Raw genomic sequence first — 21,264 nt, forward strand, 5'->3', positions numbered from 1 at the left:
CATTCTTTTTATGGCTGAATAGTATTCCATTGTGTGGAATCACATTTTCTTTATCCATTCATCTACCACAGACACTTAGGTTTTTTCCCTATTTTGTCTATTATAAATAATGCTGCAGTGAACATGGGGGTGCATGTTACTTTTTGAATTAGTGTGTTTTCTTCAAATACTCTAAAGTGGAATTGCTGGATCATACAATGGTTCTATTTTTGATTTTTTGAGGGGCCTCCATACTGTTTCCCATAGTGACTACATCAAGTACATTCCCACCAATAGTGCACAAGGGTGCACTTTCCACATCCTTGCCAACACTTGTTATTTCTAGTCTTTTTGATAATAGCCATTCTAGACAGAGAAGGGATATCCCTGTGGTTTTGATTTGCATTTCCCAGATGATTAGTGATGTTCAGTATCTCTTCATGTATCTGTTGGGCATCTGTAGGTCTCCTTTGGAAAATCTATTCAGATCCTCTGCCCATTTTTTAATCAGATTTTTATTTTGTTTTTCTTTTGAGTTCTAGGAGTTCTTTATATATTTTGGGTGTTAACTGCTTATCAGATATATGATCTGTTGAGTGATATTTTTAAAACAAAATTTTGTCAGGTCCCTATGGGTTTGTTGTAGTTATAGGCAATTAGTATTTATCAGGTTTCCTCTCTTTTGGAAATGAAGTCTCCATTGTCTGTCAATTATGCAAAAATGACTTCTGACCAGGCAAGCAGAAGAAAGCCACTTTTATGTCTCAACTAATTGCTCTCAACCATTTCCCTAATGCCCTTGTTTTGGAGTGGTTCAAAAGCAATATTAAAGGTCAACAACCTTTTGAGATGACTATTCCCTCCAGTTGTCTAGTAGTCAACAGTGGGCACATTTCACATCTGGAACATGAAAAAGCAATCAAATTCTTTGCACCTGTAATCACTTTTCTTGTCTTTTGTGACATTTTATCCTTGCTTATGAAAGTAGTATCTTCCCTCTTACAATTACAAAAGACTTTAGAGAAATACGTTGGTTTTCCCACCTCTTACTCTTAATTGGTAGTTACTTATTCTGTAGTTAAAATAATGTATATATTTTTCCAGGTGATCAAGATATCAACGTGGTTTCTGGATACATCTTAAAAATGAAAGTAATTTATCCAGCAGTTGAAGGTCGGATCAAGTTTTCTGCAGGAAGTCATTGTCGTGGAAGCTTTTCTCTAACATTTCTTTCCTTTTTGGCAGTGAGCATTGTTTTATACCAGTAGCCAAAAATTCCTCTTGCCATTAATGTGTGGAACTGCATTTTTTTTTTCAAGTGAGATTCAAGTCTGCATTTTAGGAACTGGCTTGGTGATGGCACAGACCATCTTTGCTGGACCCCAGAAGTTGAGGCTGGAGGCTTGTAAATGAAGACACTGACATCATTACTCAGGATCAGCAAGTCACTGAACACACAGGAAAAAATGAAAATGAGCCCTTTGAGGGGAGAGCCAACCATCTTTAGTTTACATATGCAAATTTTAATAAAACTTATATTAACCATTTTAAACCACAGAAATCATTTTTTTAATATCCATTTTAATCCACCAAACAATTTATGTTTACATAGAACTCTATCCTTTACAAGGCAGTTTTTATCTTATTTGATGCCTATAACTTTTTTTGGTGGGCAAGGCAGGCGATGTTTTTCCCATTTGGCAGACAGGGAAACTGAAACTCAGAAAGAGCTGACTTGTTCAAAGCCATACAGCTGAAAGTGACAAATCTAAGACCTGCACCCAGGTTTTCTGACCTCAAGTCCAGACTCTTTCAACTACATCCAGTTGCTGTTCAGAAAGATACTTAATGGTCTCCTCTGCTCATAACTGTCAATGGCATCAAGCTCCTGGATGACAAGTCTCTGCTTTATTTCATATCTCTAACTTTTCCCTTTTTAGATCTTGTTGTTACATTGAGTTTCATGGACTAAACACAGGCAGCATTCTCTCCTGTACCACCCATGTGCCTTTAACAAGTCAGGGAACAAACAGTGCAGCAGCAGATGATGGGAAAGGCTAGAGCCTGCAAAAAATAGTCCAGGGGCAGGGAGAAAGGAAAAGGAAGAACAGGACACCGGGGACATATTTACATTATGGAAGAAAAAGAGCTAAAGGGCATTTAGATTTGTTAAAGAGATATTTGCTAAGGAGTAGCAGAAGAGTGCCTGATACATAGTATTACCTGTGAATAATTTTATGAGATTCCATCAGTTCTGCCTCTGTGCTCTTTCCACCCTTCTTTCTAATGTGAGGGTATAAGAAGAGAACCTTTTAAGATAAGGTGTGATTCTAAACTTGTACCTGTTCTCCCCAGCAAGATGCCAGCACTTACCCTAGTCTCTGTCTCTCTTTCTCTCTCCCTCTGTCCCTTCTCATCCCCCCACCGCAGTTATGGAAAACTCAGAGGGGAGACAAGGATTTATTTTTAAGTGTTATACGTGATAAGTTTGAAGTCAGATCTGCCTGCAAATATGGACACTCTTAAGTCATGCTCAAGTATGAATATGAGAACTCCTGCCTGGGAGTGAGCCCCTGAGTGGGTGTTCAGGAAACACCCAGACTGATGAAATGATTTATAACCAAAAGAACAAATACTTGCTTAAGGTGGTTGTGAGACCAGGTGAGCCTGCTCAGCATTGCATAAATTTCAATGAGAAATGGGAGCCTTCACCTTAAAAAATGGTGAGCAGGGGCACCTGGGTGGCTTAGTCAGTTAAGCATCCATCTTTGGTCCAGGTTATGGTTCATGGATTGGAGCCCCGTGTCGTGCTCCCTGCTGTCAGCACAGAGCCTGCTTTAGATCCTCTCTCCCCTCTCTCTGTCCCTTCCCCTGTATGTGGTTTCTCTCTCTCTCTCTCTCAAAAATAATAAATGAAAAAAAAAAAAAAATGGTGAGCAAACAGCAGCTAGAGGTTTGGAGAGGGAGTGTTTGTTAATGTTTACAAATATTAAGTACTCTTGATACAAAATATACTTTAAAAATTTTATAACATCTTAAAAAGGCTGCTGCAGTAAAATAATGCCCTCAGTTCTATGCATATACAGATTAGCTATAAGCAAATGTCAACAGGATTGGAAGAGGAAAATTAGAGAAAGGTGCATTTGGAGTATATTTTTTATGCTTGGCCAGTAAAATACAATGAATCCTATTAGAGCACAAATTTTTAAAGAACATTTTTTGTAAGTTTTCTAAATATATGTGCATATATTGTGCAGTGGTTTAAGAAATGACCTCACTTTACAGCTGTAGATTCAATTGTGCAATAAAACTGAAGATATGCTCCTTGTCTTTGGTAGTTATTTCTTCTCTCAAGCAAACATTATAACCTGAGACAATACAACTGAAGGAAAACTTTTGATGGTTTATCACTGGTATCATTTCTCTTGGTCATAAGTCCCTTGCCATTTGATAACCTTCCCTAGCCCCCTTTTCAGCCAAAAAAACAAGAAGAAAAATGCATGCAATTTTTAGATAAGAGAAAACAGTAAATAAAGGATATTTTAAATAATACTCTTACATTTTCTGGCCTTCATATACAGAATCTAATGTAGAAATTGTCTTGAGGCTTGTAGTGGTTTACTAAAAATAAAAATGCCCAAGTTGGACAATGTTGGGGATTTAATTAATTTGTCTGAACTGGCTGTGCATCTAAGAATCTTCTTCAAGCATACTGATAAATAAACCAATTGTTCTGTCTTGATCAAATGGATCCGTTAAATCCATTTGGTGCCAGAACTGCCTTCAGCAGTTCCTAACAAAGAATAAGCAGGGTTTCTTAGAAGAAAGTTGCGACTGCCAACAGTTGCCCATTAGGAAAAGTTGCTCCCTTGAGGAGTCTGTGGTCCATGGATAGATCCATGGCTACACTTGCTCAAATTAGGAAAGTTTCCTGATTAGTTATCTGGGCCTGCTGTAATAAACTGACATAAACTGGATGGCTTAAACAACAGAAATTTATAGTCTCACCCTTCTGGAGGTCAGAAGCCTGAGATCAAGTTGGCAAGGTTGTTTCCTTCTGAAGACTGTGGTGAAGCATCCTGAGATCAAGTTGGCAAGGTTGTTTCCTTCTGAAGACTGTGGTGAAGCATCTACCCCAAGCCTCTCCTAGCTTCTGGTAGCATCAGGCATTCCTTGCCTTATAGCTCGTATTTTCCCTCTGTTTTTACATCCTTTTCCCTCTGTATGTCTGTCTCTATGTCCAAATTTCCCCTATGTATAAGAACAAAGTCATACTGTATTAGGCCCACTGTATTGACTTAATTTTAGTCACCTAAAAAAACCACTATTTCCAAATAAGGTCACATTCACAGGAAATGGGGATAAGGGCCCAAGCCCCACCATCTTTTCAGGGGACACAGGGGAGTCATCCTTGGCTGCTCCCATTTTCTCAAACTCACATTATGTCCCGGGGAAATCTTGCTTCCCAACTTAAAACACACACACACACACACACACACACACACACACACACACGCACACACGCACACACACACACACACAGGCACACAACACCCTTCACAAGTACTACCTTGCTTCGAATCACTGCCACTTCTGAATTGCTTCAGCAGCCTCCTAAATGAGCTGGTCTCCACTTCTCCACTCTAGTCAGTTCCCAACGTTCTCAATTCAGCAGCCAATGTGATGTCTTACAGTATTAAGCAAGACTGTGTTGCTCAATGGCTCAAAATCTTTTTACCACACTCCACAAGTAAAAGCAACAATAAATTATCCCAATGGCCTACAAGGCCCTCTGTGATCTGGTTTCCCATTACTTCTCTGACATTATTTCTCTTCACTCTCCCTGATGTGGCCACACTGATCTCCGTGCTATTCTTCCTACAAAACAGACACTCTCCCACTCAAACCTTTGCATGTGGTATTTTCTCTACTTGGAACATGGACTCCTACATACCTGCATTACCTGATTTCTCACTTCCTTCAAGTCTTTTCCAAGGTCCCAGACCCCGCCATTTAAAACTGCAACCCTCCCCCATATTCCCCTCCTCAGTTCAAAATGTTTCTTCTGAGCACTTATTTTCTAAGATACTATAATTTCCTTATTTATCTTATTGTCTGTCTCTTGGAGTTTGAATGTAGGTTTCTAAATGCACAAATAATATCCCTAGCTTATCTAAAACTGCCTGGCACATGGGTGAGTGTGCACTACACACTTGAATAAACTGAATAAACTGTGTATAATTCCTTCCCTTGTACCTTTCTGCCACCCTCCTCCTCACTCAGTCCAAAAGCCACACACACAGTCCTTTTCTCTGGCCTCACCCCTCCAGAGAATACAGATAATTAAGATTTCTCTACCTACAGAAGACACCTTTTCATTACGCAGAGTGTTTGACTCTTCTTTAACCTCTCTGCAACCAAAAGGCCAATTAAGTTACCCCTAAGGACAGCTGCCTTCCTCCAAAAATTTAATTCCCTTGTTCCTTAATATGAAGGTAATTATAACTTTTCTAACAGTATTCCTTTTTCTCCCTTTTTTTGTTCATCAGGGATTAGCAAACTACAGCCTGAGAGCCAAATCCTGCCTGCCACTGCTTTATGTAAATAGGGTGTCATTGGAATACAAATACATCCATTACATAGAGTGTTTGATAGGAAAAAAAATCATAAATATCAAATTAACAAAAGTGAAATTAAGAAAAAAAAACAACTATTTTTCACTGGAGCTCATGGGCCTCAGGTTAAAGATTTCTTCTCTGTGTATCCAGCACTGCCAAAGAGATAACTGGGAACGTTACAGACAGCATACTCCTTGACACAGAAGTATAATGAACTGGCAAGAACTATTCATTTGCTCATTCATTCATTTAGTCAATCATTTTTATTCCAATGTTGACTATATCTGAAATTACAATTTTGTATATATCATTACACACTCTGCTAAAAACAGAAGCAAATTAGATTTCTATTTATATTTCTACAATAAAATCAAATGGTTTTTACTAAGTCAAAAATGATCATTTAAGTGGTTGCTTTCAATCATTTCTCAGGATCTTCTGATATCTATAATTATACTTAAAACACAATTTTAATGTCCTTTAAATATCTGAAAATGTCTTCCCATCTATTTAATTTCATTTTATCCCCTCAACCAGAAACACTGATAGTTGTTTCTATTAAACACATTTCAAAATGTGAAGCTCATGCACAAGGGAACACACATAAAGATAGGAAGGAATGTACAAAGTAAAATATATGAAATAACTGGGGAACATACTTTTTAAAAGGATCCAAAGAGTGACTACTTTTGGAAATAAAAGCTCTTTTTATGGGGCAACACTAACAAGGACAAGGTGAGAGACAAATCGAAGTTTGAATTCTAACTTCACTACTTTCTCTGGCTTCAATATCCTTACCTATAATATAGGAATTATACCATCTCACAGTTACTATGATGGATGATAAAATGTAATAGTGAATATAAAATGCCTTGCCAACAGAGATTGCATCTGGTTTCTTTTCCTTTGATAATATGAATAATTAATTTTGTATGTGTAGATTTTTATACACATTTTCTTTAAATAGAGCTCAGCCACTGCTATGGATGGAACTGTGCCTTCCTAAAATTGGTATGTTGAAGCCCAAAACCACCTTGTGACTGTCTTTGGAGATAGGGCTTTGAGGAAGTAATTAAGGTTAAATGAGGTCATAAGAGTGGGACCCTAACCAATTGGACTGATGCCCTTATAAGGACAGAGAAAGAGAGAGAGAGAGAGAGAAAGCAAGCTCTTTCCTTCTCTCCTCCCGCAAAGGTACACAGAGAGGTCAGGAGCACATGTGAGAAGGCAGCTATCTGCAAGCCAAAGGAAGAGGCCTCACAATGAAACCTACCTTGGATTCTAGCCTCCAGAACTATGAGAAATAAATTTGTTGTTAGAGCCACCCAGTCTGTGGTATTTTGTTATAGAAGCCCAAGCAGAATGATACACTCCTAAGAACATTTTTCTCACCTAAATAAAGAGAATATGACGATTTAAAGGAGAGTAGGTGAGAATGGGATAAAAAGGGCTGTGAAATACTTTTTCCAGCTCACCATGACATTTTAAATAACAGTGCTTAAAATGCTATGGATTCAAATGTGAAGAGTTAACCTGATTAACTTTCCATCTGTCCCTGAGAAATCAGTAAATGTTTAAGGCTTTGTATTAAAGTACCAACTCATAGAAACTCATACATATACTAGAATCTTGAAACAATTAAAAATATAATAAAACTGGGGTGCCTGGGTGGCTCACTGGGTTAAGCATCCAACTCTTGATTTCAGCTCAGGTCACGATCTCACAAACTGTGAAATCAAGCCCCAGGTCAGGCTCTGTGCTGACAGCAAGGAGCCTGCTTGGGATTCTCTCTCTGCCTCTCCCCCATTCACCATGAACATGCTCTCTCTCTCTCTCAAAATAAACGCTTTTTAAAAAATTTACAACACCAGGGCACCTGAGTGGCTCAGTTGGTTAAGCGTCCAACTTCAGTTAAGGGCATGACCTCGCGGCTCCATAAGTTTGGGCCCCACATCAGACTCTCTATTGTCAGTGTGGAACCTGCTGCGGACCCTCTGTCTCCCTCTCTCAGCCCTTCCCTCACTCATGCATGTACTCTCTCTCAAAAATAAATAAACATTAAAAAAAATTCCAACACCTAATAACCACTTTTTTTGGAAAAAAAAATAAGTGAACACTATTAAACAGGTTAGATTTCCAAATTATATTTAGAGTTCCCTATTACCCAGCTTAGTATCTAATACATAGTTGAAACTCAATAAATATAGCCTGAATGAATGCTATGACCAATTAGCAAACACAAAATGCTCAATCTTGAAAGACAAACTTGTTTTAAGGAGAAAAGTATAGCATGGGAGGGAACTATAAGTAGAATTCCGAGCACTGACTCTAATCTTTTAATTTAACTTTCCTCAAGGGGAGCCTGGGTGGTTCAGTTGGTTAAGCATCTGACTTTGGCTCAGGTCATAATCTCACATTTCATGGGCTTGAGCCCCGTGTGTGACTCTGTGCTGTCAGACCAGAGCCTGGAGCCTGCTCTTGATTCACTATCTCCCTCTCCTTCTGCCTCTCCCCCTCTTTTGCTCGGTCTCCCTCTCAAAAATAAACAAACATTAAAAAAAATTTTTTAATTAGGGCGCCTGGGTGGCTTGGTTGGTTCAGCACGGACTTCGGCTCAGGTCATGATCTCACATTTCGTGAATTCAAGCCCCGCATCGGGCTCTGTGCTGACAGCTCAGAGCCTGGAGCCTGCTTCAGATTCTGTATCTCCATCTCTCTGCCCCTCCCCCCCTCCTCACTCTCTCTCAAAATTAAATAAACATTTTAAAAATTAAAAAAAAATTAACTTCCCTCAAGAAATACAATTAATTCTGTATTTTCCTTTTGGAGAGATAATAGACAATATAAACCAAAAATCTACTTGACTAAATTGTTATATAAGATTTTGGAATATAGCTACATTCATTCAGTAAAATACAGCTGCAACCACGTAATCAGAAATATCTGTTTGTAGTCAGTTTTCACACTTAAAAAGGGCAATAACCTGTCAATCCAGCAAGAGTAAGGAAAAGTGCTTTGTTTCTTAAGAAAAATTCATAAAGGATGTCTTCTTTATAAACACATAGTTACCTGTGTAGAAAATAGGGGCAAAAAAAAGAAAAGATACATCTACTGAAATGTATTAACTCTAAATAAGAAAGCAAATCAGATCTTACTACAATTTCTCCACACTAAACATAATTATTTTCAAAGTGATACAATACAAAGATTATTGGTCCTATCTGTTTGCCCTACCTCTTTAAAAAATGGCAATAGTAGGGGTACCTGGGTGGCTCAGTCGGTTAAGCATCCGACTCTTGATTTTGGCTCTGATTGTGATCTCACAGTTCTTAAGATCAGTCTCCACATTGTCAGCTTGGGATTCTCTCTCCCCCACCCTCTCTCTCTCTGTCCCGCTGACACTCACATGTTCTCTCTCTCTCAAAATAAATAAATAAAACATTTTAAAAAATGGCAACAGCAAATGACATATATTCTAATAAAATTTTGGTAACAGGTGTAAAATGAAAGACTATGAAACCCAATCACTTTTAATCATTATTAAGTTTGTGTTAGTCTTTATTAAAACAAAAAAAAATCAAAAATTCAGACACTGGATTACATGATATATACAAGAATATACAAAAGTAAAAGAAAAAAGTACATATATACTACATTAATTAGCAAAGCAGAAATTTGTTATCTATCTGGTCATTGTATCTCAAATCCAAATGTTTACATCCAGGACGTCACAGAGGTAACTTCTTTTTGTACCTAAAGTAAAAATAAATCTATTTAATAGAAGACAATAAAACAGCGTTCATTTGTGAAGTGCCTAATAACAATTTCAGTGTATTAAAATTCTAACCTAAGACATATATAGAGAGAGAGACATTTTGCCATGCTCTAATTCCAGTTCATTTTGTACTCTTGGGTTCATATAAGTTCAACCACCTCAAAAACACTCAAGACTGACTTACACAGCATTCAGTGTCACAGACAGAGAACAGCCTGAAGAGTCTGGCCCATTCTAGTGCTAGCATTTAAATTCATACCTTTCTCTGGGAAGACTACAGGGTATATAACAGTCCTATCTGCTTGTAATTAGGAAGCAGGGAAGCCAAAACACAGGCTATTCCTTTCCTGTCCACCCAAAACTGACTCTGTGTTTAAGCATGTTGAAAAAAGAAAATATAAAGAGTCATTTGTTAAGGTTGTTCATTTTTAAAAGGATCATAGTAACAAGGGTTTCCTTAATTTTTGTGTCCCTTATTAAAATAAATGTCATCATACCACCAAAAACAAAGAATAAAACTGCTGCTTTTCAGTTACCTTATTGAGCTCTGGAAATAGTTCTTGTATCACAATGTCCAATAAAACATAAGTCAGCTAAAGCACCAAAAAAAAATTTTTTAAGGCATTAGACAAAAAACCATAAAAATCATAAACACAAAATTCAGGACTGTGGTTATGTCTAAATGAGAAGGCAGGGAGCAGAACTCAAATATACATGTGGACATTTTATTATTATGCTGCATAATTCATTTTATCTTAACTATTTTATACATAACAAAATTTTGAAGAAGGAAGCAAGATACAAAATTTTAACTTATTAGGATCTCAACAAAATATGTACATACTGCACTATATATGTAGTGTTAACTGTGGTTATTCTAATGTAATCTGAATGATGGGATTCTTAATTTTTAAAATTTTACTTTATTTCATGAATTTTGTATTTAAATTCCAAATTTTCTACAATGAATCTATGTTTATTTTAAGTCAAAACTACTTACGTTATAAAGAAAAAAAAAGTAAACTACAGAGAACAAACTGATGGTTACAAGGCAAGGGGAAATGGGTGCTGTAGGGGAAGGGGACTAAGAAAGAGTACACTTATCCTGATGAGGACTGAGTAATACACAGACTGGTTAAATCACATTATATACTTGAAACTAATATGACACTATATGTTAATTATACTGGAATTAAAATAGAAAACTTAATTAAAAAAATTAAAAAGTAGTCAGCAAAAAAAAGTAACAAAGATGAAACATTTTTTTTCTGTCCGAATGTTTGAAGTGCACCACCTTGAGAGTGTCACTTCACAGTAACATACCAGAATCCTACTGTGTATCGTTCACAAAACCTAGCCAACACTAGTCAACCTCCTTTAATGATTTTTACCTGTTTATTGAGAACTGGCTGTTGTAAGCCATCAAATAGAAGTCGAATGCTTTCATACTTGGCTTCTTCACCAATACACTTGACTATCAGATCTAAACAAGAAAGCCAAATGTGAAACATTTTATATTACAAAGTGACTCATCATTTAGTGGACCATAAAGCAAAATCTTCACTCTGTTTCCCAGATATTACACAAAAACTGTAAATCAGCATTTCCTAAACCAGTGTTCTTGCAAGAGCCTCCTGGAAAAAAACACTTCTATGGTCAAGAAACTCAGAACCATATATCCTCCTTCTGGAGATTCACAATGCACCAAGTATACTGCAAGTGCTGAGGAGTATTGCAGTAAAAAAATTTATACTATTTATAGTGTTATACTATTTACACTATTAAGTGATAAAAGACAGTTGTAAAGTAATACACACTGTGTTATTCCATTCAGATAAAACAAATAAAATCCCAAAATTATGCATATGCATTTGTATACACATGTATAGAAATGCACAGAAAAATATTTGTGATGATTAACACCAAGCTGAGTACATGGCTACTTATGCACATTGGGGAGATGGCTTCTACTTTTTACTATATATTTTTTCATAATGTTTGAATATCTTAGTATCAGGAAAAAAAGTTAACTGTTTAATATAGACTTTCCTCAATGAATATGACCACTTTATTTTGTACTTTTTGCATAATTATCATTAACCATCTTACAGAACAATCTTTTTGGGAAATGTTTAAATAATAATTTAGGATCTAAAAAGTTCTGATTCATGTTTGACTGCACAGATGTCATGTATCACTTCTATTACCAAAGAGTCAGTCCTTACTAAAAACCTCAACTAAACCTTTTCCCCAAGGCAAGAAAGTAAAATTATTAAGTAAACCAAATGCCCAAATATGTGTCCTTTCCCCCCCAATCATAATAAAACTCTTAATGATGTTCTTGAAAAAGTTCTCACCTTGTTTGCTTCTAGGAGATAAATCTAACCCTAAGTGGCAAAGGCCAAATTCAATTTATAACAAGCATAGTGGATCCTTGATCTTTTCAAGATTATGTGGCCCAATATGGATCTTTATGAATCTGCTAATTCACCAATACTATACAGAACTTCCCAATTAGTATGTGTGAACCATAATGGACAAAAATAAGTGATCCTTTCAGATCCTTCAGAAATCCTAAGTAAGATTGAGGGGTAGAGGACAACAGAAAGACACGCTAAGTTTACTAAATTATTCCTTCCCAAAAGGAGTCTTGAAGTAGAGGTGATTCAAATTCATGCCTCAGCAAAATAACAAATTATTACATTCAGTGGATTTCCATGTTGTCCCTGAATATCAAACTAAGACTGTTAAAGCCATGAATGCTAAGGGTCACTATTACAAAACAGGTAAGAAATTATTTCATCATTTACCTACAGAAGACTTACCCCAGAATAGCTTTTATTCACTTTTATATTCAGACCAGGGATTTAACTTAACTGTCTTCACACAGAGCAACAGGACTATTCTGAGACTAATTTTTCAATGATGAGAATTCTCTAAGGTACAGTCCAAAGGTACAGTCCAAAGGCTTCTTCGGTTCTCACTCTGTATTTTCTCTCTGGGCATTATTATCCACTACACATAACCTCTATGTCTCTATCCTGTACTGTTCATTAATCCAATTTCAAAACCTGGGTATCTCACTACTTACTAGACATGTCCTCCTGAATACTGTATAGGAACTTCACACTCAAAATATTCTAAACTAAGTATCCTCTACTTTGACTCCTTGCATCTTTTCCTTGTATTTCCCATCTCTGTAACAGGTTACTATTATTTATTTACCTTGTGGTCCAAGCTTACCTCCTTTACAGGAGAAATGATCATTCTCCTCCTCTGAGACACACTCTGTGACTTGAACATGCCTTCTCTCTTATCATATGTATGTTTTATCCGTATGTCTGTCCACTAGACTGAACTACTCAAGTACACTTTTTATATCCCTTGCACTCTGCATAGTGCCTGACATGTGGAAAGAGCTCAATAAATTTGAAATGAATGAATGAATTCTGACCTTTTACTCATAAACACGAGTGAAGCTCTTCTCATTGTAGAGTGGGCAGCAGGATTCCAACTGTCCCACAAACAGATCACTTTGATCAGTCTGATTATAAGTTGTTGCTAAAAAAATCTGGCTGTTGCATAAGTAGAAAAAGCCTGTCTTAAATTTCATTGTGCTTATATCATAAAAACCAAATTTTATTTAACTAATGAGTTAATTTTACTTTGTCCTTAGTAACTATTACTAAAATGAAAACTCAAAATAAAAATTGGCCTCAATAATTACTATACATCGTGATCTCAAAGGGGTGCTAATCTGTATTTACTACTTAGATATTACACCTGGAATGTAATTCATCATTTCTTCAAAAGTCTGTTTTGCTCGTTTTTGCTTATCTTGGAGAGAACGAGGTTCAGTGTTTTCACAGAATACAGCATCTAAAATGAAACAAAAAGAAATATTTTCACCTATTATACACGAAGTACTTCTTCATAGCAGAAATACCAATAAACCAATGAAAAACAAGACACAACAGTACACAAGACCTGAAACAAACACATGAGAAAATACCTCTGAGAAGTGTTATAAGTGAGACCAAACGGTGCTCCTGAAATAGTTGTTCTAGTTTACAATGAAGATAGTAGTCAGTATACATTTCCAAGGTATTTTTAAACAGGATTCGAGTTCCCATTAAGAGATGATGAAGCCAGTCAGGAACTTGGAAAACCACCCGTCCTGAGAGGGATCATATGGAATATTTTGTTAAGATAAACAGGTATTTCAAACATTCTCCAATGTGAAAACACAAAAATGGTAATACTTTATTTGTAAACACTAGTAATTTTAATATGTTCAGGACCATTTGTATCAAATTCTAATAAAAGAAGTATCTTCAATTTAAAAAGAAGGGAGCAATAGTGAAGAGCATTAATTTGTATCACAGAAGATACAGGACACATGAATGAAAAATAGGTTTTAATATAACCAGACAGACCTTACCTACATACATCAGGTAATCATAGACTCCTTCTACAGTCATCATCTCCATAAAATAATTCTGATTTTGCTTTCTTTCTGTATTCTCAGCACGGTTTGCATTATTCTTAAATAGATCACTGAAAAGCTGAAGTAAAAATTGAAATAGTAAAGAGATGCATAGTTTATTACACCTGCTAATAAACAAACACTAAGGCTAAAGTGACAACAGAACACAGGCATTTAAACCTTTTTTAATCAAAACAGAGCATTAGATAGGTGAAGCTCTGTCTCCAAAATTCCACATTTATATCCAAAATTGAATTAAAAAATACATTCTCCCCAAAGTAGTACACAAAAGTCTCCATTCATTTAAGACAAAACAGATAATTACCCATAGGAAGAACCCCTTTGCTTTTTTATACCAAAATGAGCAAATAAACATATAAAGATGTATAAATATATTAATGACAGCTAATTTTAAAACTAACATGACTTAAAGATTATAATTCACTAGTTAATTAAAGGGTGTTTAGAGGTGAACATTGAGCTTTAACCAAAGTTTGACAGTAACAGTCATAGTCTGAAAATGTGAAAAAAAAAAAAAAAAAGATGCAAAAAACTTCTTATAGTAAAAATGATGAAATGCAATGAAATCTCAGCCCTACTTACTCCCAACTATGCAAAAAAAGTCTATTCTTGATAATAACAATAATGAAACAGCAGAAATAAAGGAACTAATAAAAGTATGCTAGAAAAGATCAACAAAGCCAAGAGATTAAAAGGACAAAATCTTTGGCAAGATTGATCAAAAAAATAAAAAATAAAATGACACAAATAATATAAAAAATAAAAGGGGATATAACTACAGATGTTAGAAAAAATTAAAAGGACATTATTGACAACTTCAGGACAAAAAATTTTCAAATTTAGATTGAATAAAAAATGCGTTGAAAAATATAACCTATCAGGGCACCTGGGTGGCTCAGTCAGTTAAGCTCAGGTCATGATTTCACGGTCCGTGAGTTAGAGCCCCGCGTCAGGCTCTGTGCTGACAGCTCAGAGCCTGGAGCCAGTTTCAGATTCTGTGTCTCCCTCTCTCTCTGCCCCTCCCCTGTTCATGCTCTGTCTCTATCTCAAAAATAAATAAACGTTAAAAAAAATTTTTTTTAAAGAAAAATATAACCTATCAAAATGGACTCAACAAAACAAATCTGAAGAATACTATAATCACTAAAGAAATTGTTTGTTTTAATGTTTATTTATTTTTGAGAGAGAATGAGCAGGGAAGGTGCAGGGCAAGAGGGGACAGAGAATCTGAAGTAGGTTCTGCTCTGATCCGAGCTGACAGTAGAGAGCTCAATTCAGGACTCGAACTCACGAACCACGAGATCATGACCTGAGCCAAAGTTGGACACTCAACTCAGCCACCTAAGCGTCCCGAAATTAAGTTGGTTTTTAAAGAAAACCTTCCTATAAACAAAACTTGAGGCTTAGAGGACTTTAACAACCAATCATATAAATTATTTAAAGAATTAATAATTCCAATTATAATTTTACCAGCAAACAGAAAAAGGTTAATATAACTTTAATACCAAAACCTGAAAAGGATTGGGGCACCTGCGTGGCTCAGTCAGTTAAGTGTCCGACTCTTGATTTCGGCCCAGGTCATAATCTCATGGTTTGTGAGTTCAAGTCCTGCATCCAGCTCTGTACTGAACATGGAACCTGCTTGAGATCCTCTCTCCCTCCCTCTCTGTCTGCTGCTCCCCTGCTTGTGCTCTTTCTCTCAAGATAAATAAATAAGTTTTTTTAAAAAATTGGCAAGGATAGAATGAGAAAGAAAAATTACAGTAAAAACCTTGGTTTGCAAGCATAATTCATTCCAGTATAGACCAACTCCACCCATAAAGATGGTGCAAACTTCCTTAACCTTATAAAGAATATCTATGAAAAAAGCTACACTATACACTATTTAGTGGTGAAATACTGAAATGATTCTGTTTGTACAACAGGTCCTAGCCATGAATGAAACAAAACCACCATTTGCAGATAATGTGTATTAAAGAATTAATAGATATATTACTGAAATTAGTACAAGTCTAGCAAAGTTACTGAATTTAAAAAATCAATACATAAAAATTAACTGTATTTATCAAATGAAAGCGATAAAATGAAAAAAATATTAAAGACACCTTTTATAGTACTAACAAAAAAGTGAGTTTTGGGGGTAAAGGGGGAAGGCTGTCCTTCGAGCTCACATAGCTCCTCATGCTGAGCACTATTCTGGCACTAAACTGAGCTTCCTGTGGACAGGAAATATATCTTTATATTCCAGTGTTGGCACAGGTTAAAATACTTGCTTAATGGATTAAATATTATATAAGCCATTAAGATTAGATAAAATAAGCATCAAATCAACATGACTACATTGTATCAATTTACTTCATGAGTATTAGAAGTTGGTGATTTACAACCTAAGAAAACCACCTTAAAAAATCCCCCAAGGGGCGCCTGGGTGGCTCTGTTGGTTAAGCGTTGGACTTCAGCTCAGGTCATGATCTCATGCTTCATACGTTTAAGCCCCATATCAGGCTCTGCACTGACGGTGTGGAGCCTGCTTGGGATCCTCTCTCTCCCTCCCTCCCTGTCCCTTCCTCACTCTCTTTCTCCCTTTCTCAAAATAAAGAATAAACTTAAAATAAAAAATTCCCCAAATATGTAAATGTTAGAAATTTGCCAATGCAATTATATAAAGAAAAATTTACCTGTTAAAGCAAAGATGCAAGCAACTACATAAAATACCCTCCTTATACTGTACAACTGATTTCCATATAAAGGAAATAAGTCCCATTCATTTCATTAACACATGATTCTCCCTACAATGGAAAAGCTGTTCCAAGTAGGGTAACTTCAAACCTTATGACTCTGTCAAACAATAAATATGCAGTACCTTCTTGTTGTTTTCTGAAGTAGGGCTGAGAATGGTCAGTTCTGGTTTACTTGGTTTAGGCTTTGGAGATTCACAAGAATTAATGAAATTCATGATGAAAGGTTCCAAATGCTGGCCTTTCTGTTGTGACATAGAAATCATGGTATGAAAATAAAAAATCAAGATTATGATTTTTAATAATCATATAATGCATTAAAATTCACTGATATTTAAATACGGTTATAACTATCATGTTACAGAATATACATAAATCAGTTATTCACCTCTTTCATTAGTTTTCCAGGAACAGACTTTATAATTTTACCTGCAATTAAAAGTAAAATATTAATTTTATGAAAGCATAATATACTGCATAACTGTTCACATGAATACTTCACTAATTTTTTTTTTCACTAGGTAATTTAAAATTTTTTTTTTTTTTTTAACGTTTATTTATTTTTGAGACAGGGAGAGACAGAGCATGAACAGGGGGGGGTCAGAGAGAGGGAGACACAGAATCTGAAACAGGCTCCAGGCTTGCTGTCAGCACAGAGCCCAACGCGGGGCTCGAACTCACGGACCGCGAGATCATGACCTGAGCCGACGTCGGCCGCTTAACCAACTGAGCCACCCAGGTGCCCCTTCACTAGGTAATTTTAAATACTCAAAAGCCAAGTAAAAAAAGTAAAACAATAAAAAATATAACTTACTATTTCACACTCAACAGAAATTTACAATAAATATGGTATTCTTTTTTTTAATGTTTATTTTGAGAGAGAGAGAGAGAGCACACACATGTGCGTGAGCAAGAGGGGGAGGGGCAGAGAGACAAGGGGACAGAGGATCTGAAGTGGGCTCTGTGATGACAGCAGGGAGCCGGATGCGGGGCTCAGGAACCACTGGGGATTTACTTTAAAATAATCCAGTAGTGTTGGGGAGGGGGGGGGCGGTGCAGGAAGGACTGAACAAGGCAAGTGTTGATAACTGTTGCAATAGCGTGAGAAGTTTATTATACAAAATTCTCTACTTTTGTGTATATTTGAAATTTTCCGTAAGAAATGTTTTCAAAAGATTTTAAACAATGATGAATATATAAAGATATCTAAAAGTATACAAAAGTCAAAAAAATTTTTAAGAATTGCTACAACATTTAAATTGGTTAAATAGTTTATAATCTGAATTTTAGGTTAAGAATACATATTCTAATCCTGTTTGCCAAAATCTCTTCTTGGTCTTATCTCCAGGTTCCCTTATTTTAAAATATCAAACACCTTGAGATTTTCTCAAACATTAGAAATGCCTTTAAAAATTAGTCAAAATTGATAAACGCGACTTAAATTTCTTTCAGTTCAATTTAGAAAAAAGTAGGCTTATGGCAATAGCAGAACACATATTAATAAGAAATTAAAATGGAGATTGTTGGGGGCACCTGGGTGGCTCAGTTAGGTGAGTGTCTGACTTTGGCTCAGGTCATGATCTCTTGGGAGTTCAAGCCCCACATCGGGCTTGCTGCTGTTAGCGCAGAACCCATTGGGATCCTCTGTCCTCCTCTCTCTGCCCCTCCCCTGCTTGTGCTCTCCCTCTCAAAAATAAACATTTAAGAATAAAAATAAATAAAATAAAACGTAGATTATTTTAAGACATGAAAACCACCTAACCCTCTCCCACCAGACTATTTCTCCTTTCTACCCCCATTAACTACTCCTCTTTTAGACTTCTCCAAGTTCCTTAAATGACGAGCTTTATTCTCTTTGCTTCTCTGTCTCTTCTACATGCTCTTCCTGAGTCAAATTATGTGCTCAATCTGACTTCATATAACACTCAAATCTCTACTGCTTGCCTGTCTCCTGGCCTCTCCTACCTTACAAAACCTCTCACTGGATTCTATAAACTCAACAACTTCAGAACTACCCTTAATTTATTCCTTATCTCAGCAAGTAACAGCATCCATCCAAATGTTTAAATAGAAAATCTGGGTCACATCTCTGATCATTTCTTCTTCTTTAGTCAATCCTAGTTGGCAACCAAGTCTACCCAATTCTGTCTTCTAAACATCATATATAACCAAATATAAAACTTTCTCCCATTTTCCCCTGATAAGAAAACCTCCACGTACAAATACCAAGTATTTTGGCTCTGACCGAATGTACTAATTTGAAGAGATACAGATGAAAGCCAAATGCCCACTTGCAACATTTAATTCATTTGTTTACTTCTATATATACTTTAGATTATATAATATAAAATATATTTAGAAATAATGCTTTACTCCATTATTATCTCTTTTTTAATGTTTATTTATTTATTTTGAGAGAGCTGAGGAGGGCTGGGAGAGACGGGGGAGAGAGATCCCCAAGCAGGCCCTGCACTATCAGCACAGAGCCTGATGTGGGGCTCAAACTCACAAACCATGAGATCATGACCTGAGCCCAAATCAAGAGTCAGACGCTTAACCAAATGAGCTACCCAGGTGCCCCTACCTCCATTATTATCTTTAACAATCCAAATTTTTCCTGCCTTTATCTCTGTGGTCTATACTGAACTTTATGTAAAAGAAACCATGCTGCATATATTCTGTGTCTTGCTTGTCATTCATCATCACGTTTTTAAGATTAACAATGTTGTTGCAAATAGCTACACGTTATAGGTATTCATTTTATGAATCTACCACAATTTATCTGTCTACTCTATTGGTGATGAACATTTGTATTATTTCCAATTTTAGTGACTGGTTATAAACAATAATGCTATGAACATTCTTTAATATGAATATAAGATTCTCTAGAGTATATATCTCAGAGAGGAACTACTGGGTCATGCAGTTCTATACCAAACTGTTTTCCCAATTAGTTTCCAATTTATATTCCTACTAACAGTGTATAATAAGTCTATTAGAATTTGATACATGGTTTCACTATATAAACTACTCTTCCTTCATTAATCTGAAAATGCTGATTATTTCAGTTTATCCACTTCTTAAAAATTTTTAAGTATGTTTATTTATTTTAAGAGACAGAGACAGAGCACACCCATGGGGAAGGGACAGAGAGAGAGGGAGAAAGAGACAATCCCAAGCAGGCTTCACACTGCCAGCATGGAGCCTGATGCAGGGCTCAAATTCATGAACCGTGAGATCATGACCTGAACCGAAATCAACAAACACTTAACTGACTGAGCCACCCAGGCACCTCTCAGTTTATCCTCTCATACATGACTCTTTAAACTGACTTACCAAGATTTACATCTGGTAGTATCTTATCAAGAAATTGTGTTTCCCCGCCATTGGGGGAGAGAAAATCCGCCAGAAGTTGACTATTACTCAGTTCTGGATGCTGCAGAAGTTTCTTAAATGAAAAAGGAAAAAAAAGGGAAAAAACAGCTTAGTAACCAGAAGGGTGATCAAAACTATATTAAAATGATTAAAAAAACAATTATAAATCCTCAAAAGCTATTTTATCTTCAGAATAACAAAACTACATTTGTAGAAAGAATATATCACATAGCAGATAAGACTTCAACCTCTACAGTCAGACATGAAAGAATTTGAATTCTGGCTCTCTTCCATTTACCAGTGAGGTATCCCTAGAAAAGTTCCTAAACTACCTAAGAGTTTCCTCAAATGTAAAATGAAGATAATACTACTCCTTTCTTTATAATGTTATTATATAAAGCATTTAGCACAGTACCTGATACACAGGAAGATTAAACATTATCTAATATTATTTCTGTGTCTCAACTATAAAACAAGTACTACAATATCTTGATAATTAAAAGAAGTTGGCACAAGGGTTTTGAAGAAAACTAAATGTAGAAATGTGAACTTGAAAAATTTGTTGTCTGTTCTTCTTGCAACACTATTTTCTTACAAGATAAACTGACTTTTTAAAGCCAAAATTAACCCAGTCTTACCTAATATTGTTTTGTAACTTGAAACAGTTGCAAAACTTTATGAGCAGAAATCTGTATAAATGAAATACCAGTAACAGCAACCTTTAGCTCCATATCACCAGAAAATACTCTTCTAGAATGCAGTACTTCCAATTCTTAGAAAGATTTAGTCCATTGAAATAATGGGTTAATGGTATCAACAAAGGCAAAGGTTAACACTCCTATATGCTGCATTCAAATATCCTTGCAGACGTTAATAATTTAAAGTTAATAACATAATAATAAAATATTTCATATTTCAATTTTCACGCCACCAAAAACTTATATAACGAATATTTTCTGGGCTGAAGTATTCAACAGTTTAAACACAAGAAATAAAATGTAAATATTCCTTTATACTGTTGAGTATTTTTTTAACTTAAAATACTTACTTTGGGCAAAGAGGCATCCGAATTTAACTGAATACTTAATAAAATCTAAAAACTTTCATGGTCAAATAAAGAAAAGGTTTTTTTAGGAGGCATCTGGGTGGCTCAGTTGGTTAGGCGTCTGACTTTGACTCAGGTCATGATCTCACCGCCCATTAGTTCAAGGCCCACATCGGACTCTGCTGTCAGCACAGAGCCTGCTTGGGGATCTTCTGTCTCCCTCTCTC

General features: G+C 35.9%; 2 protein-coding genes across 10 annotated transcripts in view; one reads left to right on the forward strand and one right to left on the reverse strand.

Annotated features, from left to right (window-relative positions):
• The window catches only part of NT5E (5'-nucleotidase ecto), a 50,162-nt gene extending 47,286 nt beyond the window's left edge, over window positions 1-2,876 (forward strand). Inside the window, exon 9 of one of the 2 annotated variants that reach the window (XM_058734634.1) lies at window positions 1,299-2,876. In XM_058734634.1, the coding sequence (XP_058590617.1) occupies window positions 1,299-1,321 (23 nt within the window). In that variant the 3' untranslated portion in view covers window positions 1,322-2,876. Of the gene's footprint in view, window positions 1-1,083 lie in introns of both variants that reach the window. The other variant, XM_058734633.1, reaches the window with a different exon arrangement.
• Window positions 1-21,264, reverse strand: part of SNX14 (sorting nexin 14) — a 97,411-nt gene that overhangs the window by 9,010 nt on the left and 67,137 nt on the right. For 4 of the 8 annotated variants that reach the window (XM_058734632.1, XM_058734630.1, XM_058734631.1 and 1 more), the window contains 9 exons: window positions 19,954-20,065; window positions 17,006-17,046; window positions 16,743-16,862; window positions 13,814-13,937; window positions 13,385-13,549; window positions 13,156-13,251; window positions 10,764-10,855; window positions 9,909-9,965; window positions 9,122-9,350 (listed from right to left, as the gene is read on the reverse strand). In XM_058734632.1, the coding sequence (XP_058590615.1) occupies window positions 9,312-9,350; window positions 9,909-9,965; window positions 10,764-10,855; window positions 13,156-13,251; window positions 13,385-13,549; window positions 13,814-13,937; window positions 16,743-16,862; window positions 17,006-17,046; window positions 19,954-20,065 (846 nt within the window). In that variant the 3' untranslated portion in view covers window positions 9,122-9,311. Of the gene's footprint in view, window positions 1-1,481; window positions 4,231-6,870; window positions 6,990-9,121; window positions 9,351-9,908; window positions 9,966-10,763; window positions 10,856-13,155; window positions 13,252-13,384; window positions 13,550-13,813; window positions 13,938-16,742; window positions 16,863-17,005; window positions 17,047-19,953; window positions 20,066-21,264 lie in introns of those variants that run through there. The other 4 variants (XM_058734626.1, XM_058734627.1, XM_058734625.1 and 1 more) reach the window with 2 other exon arrangements.

The sequence above is a fragment of the Neofelis nebulosa genome, chromosome 6 (genome assembly GCF_028018385.1).
Source record: "Neofelis nebulosa isolate mNeoNeb1 chromosome 6, mNeoNeb1.pri, whole genome shotgun sequence".
NCBI classification, from domain to species: domain Eukaryota; kingdom Metazoa; phylum Chordata; class Mammalia; order Carnivora; family Felidae; genus Neofelis; species Neofelis nebulosa.